Source organism: Cottoperca gobio, unplaced genomic scaffold (assembly GCF_900634415.1).
Source record: "Cottoperca gobio unplaced genomic scaffold, fCotGob3.1 fCotGob3_47arrow_ctg1, whole genome shotgun sequence".
NCBI classification, from domain to species: Eukaryota; Metazoa; Chordata; class Actinopteri; order Perciformes; family Bovichtidae; genus Cottoperca; species Cottoperca gobio.
This window is the reverse complement of record NW_021167031.1, coordinates 1-7,792: the sequence shown is the minus strand read 5'-3', so window position 1 is coordinate 7,792 and position 7,792 is coordinate 1. Positions and strand designations below refer to the sequence as shown.

At 40.6% G+C, this 7,792-nt stretch overlaps 1 protein-coding gene across 1 annotated transcript; it reads left to right on the top strand.

The window, feature by feature from the left end:
* Window positions 1–1,355: 1,355 nt before the first annotated feature.
* On the top strand, window positions 1,356–6,451 carry LOC115006091 (angiomotin-like). The gene is made up of 4 exons (XM_029428145.1): window positions 1,356–1,364; window positions 3,815–3,875; window positions 5,223–6,213; window positions 6,430–6,451. The coding sequence occupies exons 2-4, from the start codon at window positions 3,815–3,817 to the stop codon at window positions 6,437–6,439; spliced, it is 1,062 nt and encodes a 353-aa protein (XP_029284005.1). The 5' UTR covers window positions 1,356–1,364; the 3' UTR covers window positions 6,440–6,451.
* The last annotated feature ends 1,341 nt before the right edge of the window (window positions 6,452–7,792 follow it).

Sequence of the window (7,792 nt, the reverse complement as noted above, 5' to 3'; positions counted from 1 at the left end):
TGCCATAGCATCACAGCATGAGCAGCTGCTGCCACTGACGCCTCCGGGAGAGCGTAGTGAGAGCAGCCATACAGGTAGGTATGAGAGGGAGAAGACTTATGAGGGAAATTTAGTTGGTTAAGGGAATCAGATGAGGAGGACATGCAAGAAAGAAAAGGGGAGTCAGATATAGGTGTAAGAAGTTGGAAGAGGGAAGATAGACAGGAGAGAGGTGAAAACAAGAAAGGAAGGGCAGAGGAGGTGTTTGTAAATATTTGTGCAAATGAATGCTAAACCAAGGGAATGGAATAAAAAAACATTTGTTTAGCAGTGTGTTAATTAATTAATAAAAAGCGCAATAGAAAACGTACAATGCCATACCTGATAAAAACAAATGAGTTAGCATGTTAGCCATTGTGTAATTATTTCTTAATTGTTAAAGCACAAGTTATATCTCAAAACACAACCTGTACTTTATCCTTTCATATGAATCATTATACATTATACATTAAAGGTAAACTGTGAATTGTTTGACCTCATGTTAATTATGTATGTGTGGGTCCCTCTTTTGTTTATCCCGTGACAAGCACGAAGACACACATGCATGTCACCCCTGTGCATGTCACTATGACACTATTACATTGATCAACAGCTGTTCATGTGTCAAGAAATGCAGCAATGCACCAACAAAGGCAGAGAGGAAGACTGCAAGCTAATGAACATGAATGTTCAGTACAGTTTATTATTTTGTGCACTTGGTTTATCAGTATGTGCGCTCTGTAATGAGTGCCTACGGTAAATTTTTTCTACTCCATGCCATCTTGCAGCTTTGGCGTTGTTGGAATGCATTATTTTCACTTTTGGTGTCAGTCTGTGCCAAGATAGTTTAGACATGTCCCAAAACAGTTTCTATTCTGCGTGCATAGAGCCTGAACTGGTATCAATCTTCTTGTCTGACTCAAAATGTAATACTTTACCATCAACATTGTGGATTCACTAAGTAGATTAAACAGAGTAAATTACGACAAAGAATTAAATGTAGACAAATGCAAAGAATGAGCTCTTCCGTAAGTCACTGCCTCTCTCATATCAACAGCATCATCTGTCATGCCATTTCATCCTGTCTCAGCTCTCTTAATATCTGTTGTTTTTGCTGTTTCTTTTCTTTCTTTTTGTCCTCTGTCCTCCTCTCGTCCTGCTGCTAGCTGGCTGTGCAGAGGACGAGTCAGAGAGAAGATTTTGGGGATGAACTGCAGGAAATGGCAGTTGAAGTATGTTGGAGAGAGTATACTTCTTCAGCGCTGGGTAGTGGAAAAAAACATCAGGGCTGGAGCCTATTTAATTTATTTAACGAAATATCGGCAATATGTTTATATAAATTAAGGGTAAGTTGTGATCGTTTGAAGGACGCAGACGATACGGCGAACACGCCAGACATACACCGTTCCGTATGACAGAAACGTATGCCGGCGTATATGAAAATTTGCTCAAAATGTGTCAGAGTCCAAATATGTCCAACTTTTCCACAGCGGTGTTGTAGCTGACGCATACATAACAAATTATAATACGCATGTCAAACATTGATAGTGTATCACTTACTTATTTAAAACGTATCAGAGCGTCTGGCCAACGGAGCTGGAAAAGTGCCATTTGGTTCACGTCATGCTGATGCTGGAGAACGGCTAAAATGCTCAACGCTAGCTGTACTGTAGAAACACGTTTAATAAGTTACTCCTTCGTCAGGCATAATCTTAACATAGGGTAGGAATAGGTTATCCACTCGTTATTAATAAATTGGCTGTAGGGTTCACCATCAGCCGATGTAACCTATATCTAACGTACCTCTAATGTAGTCACGTAGGTATTTACGTACTATAGTCACATAGGTAAATATTCACCTACGTATTCCGTATTCACGTATATCTAACGTAACGTCTGCATATCTTATGAAGCACACGTTGGGTACGTCCGGTAATTTTGAACATGCTCAAAACATCAGCGTTCAACAACGCATCCCAGCGTAACACAGTGAGCTCTTAACGAATACTACTTATACCTTACCTTATATCTAAGTAAACCAGCGTGTTGCCGATATTTTGTATACACCATATTTTTGTATATCTTATGCATCCGTTGGGCATTCGTCTGATACATTTTGTATTAGGAAGTGATGCGCTATCAATAGGTTAGACATGTGTATCTGTATATGTTCACTTTTCCGATCCGATGAAAAGTTGGACGTATTTGAACTCTGATAAATTTCCGTATGCGCCCGCATACGTTTCTGTCATACGGATATGTGTGACAGGGCCTTTAACAGTTATAGATAACGGGTAACAGTTTCTTTAATATGTGTTAATGTTCATTAAATGTTGTTTGTCAGGCTCTGCCAGGGGGGTTTGCCATCTCAGTGACAATCTGTCAAGCGTGCTCAGATTTCTTTTAGTGCATCACATGAGCAGAGCCACACCGCTAAACTAAAATGCATATTGCTGCAGTAAATGTTTAATGCCTTGACTTGAGTGTCTTTCAATGAATAACACAGATATAACCAGCCCATGTAAAGTTATTTTAAGTCTGACTTTTTCCTAATAATCACACTGTGTGTTAGCATCTTGTTTCTCTACATTATTTGGTCTGGCACTCTGTTCCCGATTACCCTAAAAAAATCAGCAACCACCAAATGACTCAGAAATCAGAATCAGAAATCCTTTATTAGTCCAACAATGGGGAAATGTACCTTGCTACAGCAAAAGAACAAGAAAGTAAAGTGGCAATACAAATAGCAAGTCTGTCCCAACAGTGTGAGCTGTAAATACTCCACAAGTGCCAGTCACCTCAACTTTACAGTTCATGTGTTTCAGTAAGAATGTCGTTCAGCAACTCGTAGAGTTGTCTGACTTTAAAAGTAATTAGTAGAATTTAAATTAAATCTGAGATGTAACAGAAAGCCAGTGTAGTGAACCCAGCAGAAAGGTAATGTGGAGTTAGTTAGCATGCCTCAGAACTTTGACCCAACACCTCCTGCTTCTTAACTTAACAAGAATGCAAAGCATTAAGCTGTTAGAAAGCTAACAAGGGGAGTAGTTTGTAAATGTTTCTTAACTAAAAAATAATAGGACTTAACAACTGAACTGAACTGATCTTTTTCAAAGTTCAAATGGGAATCCAAAATGACCTGGAGGGTTCTGGAAACCAACTTTGGGTTAGTAGCCAGGGAACCTTGGTGCTGATGTGTAATCTCAAAGGTCTGATTTGCTGTGAATTTAATTGCAGAAAACTATGAGACATCAAGCATTGATCTCCTTGGTACATATTTTAATTGTGCAAGTGCAATGACAATCACAAGGTGGTAGGTTTTGGGAGCATGTACTGTGTGGGCCTCTCTTAATCTCACCTGCGGTTTTAGTTCATATATGTGCTGCAACGCAAAGTGCGAAAGAGCTGAGTGAAGTGAAAGATAGAGCAATAATAAATACACTCTCAGCTAATCACATCACTGGTCTCATAGCTCTGAAACAGCTGAGCCAATCACAGTGAAGCATGAAAACAATGACCCAACAAATGGAGAGATGCTTCTCCAGGAAAGAAGAAACATCTCAAGATGAAAAGCTGTTGGGCTGTTGGTTTAGTTTTCAGTTTTTTTGTGATATAATCTTTATGGAAGTCACTAAAATCTAAAATGAGCATCCAAATTTCCACTACCCATCCAATTTTACCTCGTAAATACTTTTTCTTTTCTTTCTCTTCAGCTTGAAAAGAATTGACCATTTGCTGACATCCAGCCAAAGCTAACATTTTTCTTTTTGTCTTATTTGATTTTATTTACTTACAGATGTTTCGGAAAAAAGCATCTTCCTCCTTGAGAATGAGAAGAATAACAGAAAGCGCTAGATGTAATGATTATTTATTTATTTTTGCTCTTTAGAAAAAGGTGTAAAAGGATGCAGTTGTTGACATGTAGTGTTGTCAGAAGAAACCACATCCTAAAAACTGAACTGTAAAAAACTGATGTGTAAACAACTTAAATATAGCCAAATAAGTGAAATTACACCTTCACTTGTTTCTCAAGACCTATAAAGAATATGTTCTATACAGTCACTGAGGTTTGACTCAATGGAAATTATCCTATTTATTTGCACCTTCATAGCAATTCAATCCGAGGTGGTTTAAATTTTGACAACATTGGATGTGCAACTGAGAACACACTGCTTCTGTCTTTAACGCTGTATGAATATTTCCACCCAAATTTCTTGTGATCAGCTGTGAGTTTCCAAATCACTGGGTTTTATTGCCTTGCAAATGTGCATGTGTCATAGTTAATGAATTACAATGTGATGAATTTCAAGTAAAAATTATATTTTTTTCCTGTAGAGTCAAATAGAGTCACTGTGATCTCAGGTGGTCCTCAATGCTTTGATTCTGGCTTTTAAATACATGTAGTTAGTCCATGTAACCTGACTGAAAGCAGGTGGTGTACAGTCATATTTTGGCTGATGGCACTAGAACGATCTATCTATGCTTGAAAACACTCAGATCCCAGGATACTATCCACTCATGTGTTTATCAGACTCACTTTTCACATTTGCAGTCATTGTCAAGTTATTTCAGGCTAGTGCTCAAACATTTCCTTTGATCCTAAAGGTTTTGCATTCAATTAAAATTATGTAACATGTTAATTTTAATGTGATGCTACTTTTGTCCTTTGTACAACAAAAACAGTTGTTTAGTCATCAAATCACAGTACTTTAGTTCAAACAATGCTAAACTGTTTTCTTCTACTTTGTCTGTACTTTGGTCTCACAATGGCCAAGTAAACAATTCAAATTCAATTAAGATGTCAGTTGATCTCCTCGGGATCCATGTTTAGTCATCACACAGCTGTTAGTCTTCTTCTTTGGTTTGAATTGTAAACCTTGATATTTGTGTTGTTTGTTTGTGATCTGGGTTTGAGGCCTTCAGGGTTTTGCTGATGGTTTGGCTCCACAGGTTTGTCAGAAACTGTTCTTCTTCCAGTGTTGTTCTACAAGGGGGACTTTAATAGTTTTTACCCCTTCTCTTTTATCCTCTCTTGTTCCCATGTTTTTCTGAAATAACTTTTTCTGTCTTTTCTGTCACTCAGTTTGATTGTTTATCTTTTCATTCCTTCACATTCTTCCACCTTTATAGAACTTAATTCTCATCCCTTTGTCACACTTCCTTTTCACTTTCTCTCTCTTTACACTTTGTCCTTCTCATCTTAGGGAGTATTGACCGTGGGCGGAGCTTGTCCTTCCATGAGGTGCGTAGCCAGCGTGAGGCAGAGATGAGGGCCGCAGCCGAAGAGTCGTCCAGCAGCAGCAGTGTTGGAGGTGGCGGCAGCACCGTCCTGCAGCGCCTCTTGCAGGAGCAGATGAACCGGAATTATGTGCTGCAACAACAGCAGCAGCAGCAACAACAAGGAGCAGGAGGTGGAGGAGGTTACTCAGGACAGGGACAAGGACAGGTATGCCCCTCTGACGATCACTCCATGACCCCCCACATTGCCCGTCAGGAGCCCCAGGGACAGGAGCTGCAGACGGACAATGGCCTGGAGAAGCTCGGCTCCACCAGAGTAGGAGGAGGGGGTGGGAGCAGTGGAGGGGGAGGAGGAGGCAGCAGTGGAGGTGGTGGGAGCGGCCAAGGGCAGTGCCCGAACCCTGAGGACCTCCCTACCTATGAAGAAGCCAAAGTGCAGTCACAATACTTCCGTGGCCATGGTCCTCCTCCTCCTCCTCAGCAGCAGAACAACCAGCTCCAGCAGCCTCCTCTTCCTGCCTCGGTGGGCACTGCCTTTTACGTCACAGGGGTGACCAGCACCAAGGTGCGTACTGAGGGTCGCCCCACGGTGCAGCGAGTGAGTGGCGCAGGAAGGGTTCACCAGGATGATGGACTGAAGGATCTGAAGCAAGGACACGTTAGGTCCCTCAGCGAACGACTTATGCAGCTATCCCTGGCCACCAGCGGTGTGAAGGCTCACGCTCCTGTCACTAGTGCCCCGCTCTCCTCACAGCTGCCCCCGCCAGGGATGCCCGGTGACTATTACAAGCCGCAGCACCGTGGCCCACCTCCAGACTACCCTTTCAAAGCAATGGGCTCGCCTGGCAAGCAGCAGGAGCCTGGTGGCCATTTTTACCAGGAGCAGAGAGGGAGGGAGCACTCGAGGGAGGTGCTCCATGTCCGATACCAACCCCCCCCTGAGTACGGCTCATTCAGGTAGGAACACGCGCACAGCCCTTCACCAACACTCACGTGTACATAAAGGTGCTTGAGTAATAACTATTTTTGAATATACAAAATAATACTTTAACAGTGAATCAAGCATCTACAATGTAATGTGAAAGGGGTTGCTCAAAGTGACACGTCCAGAGAATTTATCTTTTTTCTTTAAGATAATTCTTTGGGCTTTTTTGCCTTTATTGGATAGTACAGCCACAGATAGACAGGAATGAGGGAGAGAGAGGGGATGACTAGCAGCAAAGGGTCGTGAGTCAGAATCAAACCTGGGCTTCTGAGGTAAGGACTTTACCTTTCAGTCAAATTGTACTTTAAAGTTTTTCATCTTGCCTGACATAAGCCTGAGTGCCCATCACCATTTGTTGTCATTTCTGTGCATCATGGAAAGCTCTACATTACACTGTAAACATATGAATACACTCTAAAAAGATATGTATTAATATGTGTATATAATGTCAACAAGAAAATATGAGTGACCATCGTCCCTGTAGCTCACTGTAAGTCGCTCTGGATAAGGGCGTCTCCTAAATTATTAAGAATAATAATAATAAAAATAATAGCTACTTACAGAAAAGTCAGTGGTCAGGAACAGTGAACCCGGTGATATTTCTGTTTTTCGGAATGATAATTTTAATCTAGTTTACTCTTGCTGGCTTCTCCAATGTTACCTACTCAAGCTTTAAACTTACTTGAAAAAACGGAATAATTCAAGGTGACTAAAATACAATTTACACAGTTGTTTCACTTTGTATAATTAGAAGTAGTCATTAACACAGCGTTGCTTCATACAGTATGACATGCTGTTTTCAGTATTTCATACTGTACACTGTAAGACCTCCTTTGCATTTCTTTTACATTTTATTGATAATTAAGTCATAAGTTTGTTTGGATGGTTACCTACAATAAGTGTAACTGTTAAATAGTTTTACATTGACATGAAGCAGTGAAATAATGAGAAACCCAAGGGAGCATGAATTGTGGTTGAGCAAGATTTTTAATCCATACCAACCAAGGAGAGCTGTTCTGACCTCTGACCTTCCTACATGGGCACAATGAGGATCGTTAATAGATTATACATTTTTTATAGTTATTATGTAAAAAGCCTTTTTTGTGCCATAAATGATAAATCTTATAAGCTTTTGTAATTTAGTTTGTGTCTCCATCACAAGTCATCTGGGTGGTTTCCACAACACTTAACTTCTTAAACTTATGAACTGAAATGATTCCCGAACACAGTCACAGATTGAAATGGATTCACACTCGTGGAGCTTTTCATGGTTTCCCAATACTGTTTTTCAAAACGGTGAGGAGGAATCCTGTTGGGCCTGTTTCACAACAGTCTATTTACCCCCTCAGAGTGAACCATAGATCCCAACAGCCTATGTATACTGTGCTCCAAAATGGTTGTCGACAGCATACATTTCTGTATGTGGCACTTAATTAGTTAGCTTATTTGAAGCTAGGTGTATCTGCACTTAAAATTATTCACCTATTTAGCTTGTACTTGCAAGATCTGCTCTGCGGAGTACAGTGACGCCTCCAAACCGCGGTCTATGAC

Coding starts and splice junctions, on each gene's coding strand:
- LOC115006091 (XM_029428145.1), top strand. CDS start 3,815: ATGTTTCGGAAAAAAGCATCTTCCTCCTTGAGAATGAGAAGAATAACA. Junction 3,876..5,222: donor AATAACAGAAAGCGCTAGAT/GTAATGATTATT, acceptor TTCTCATCTTAG/GGAGTATTGACCGTGGGCGG.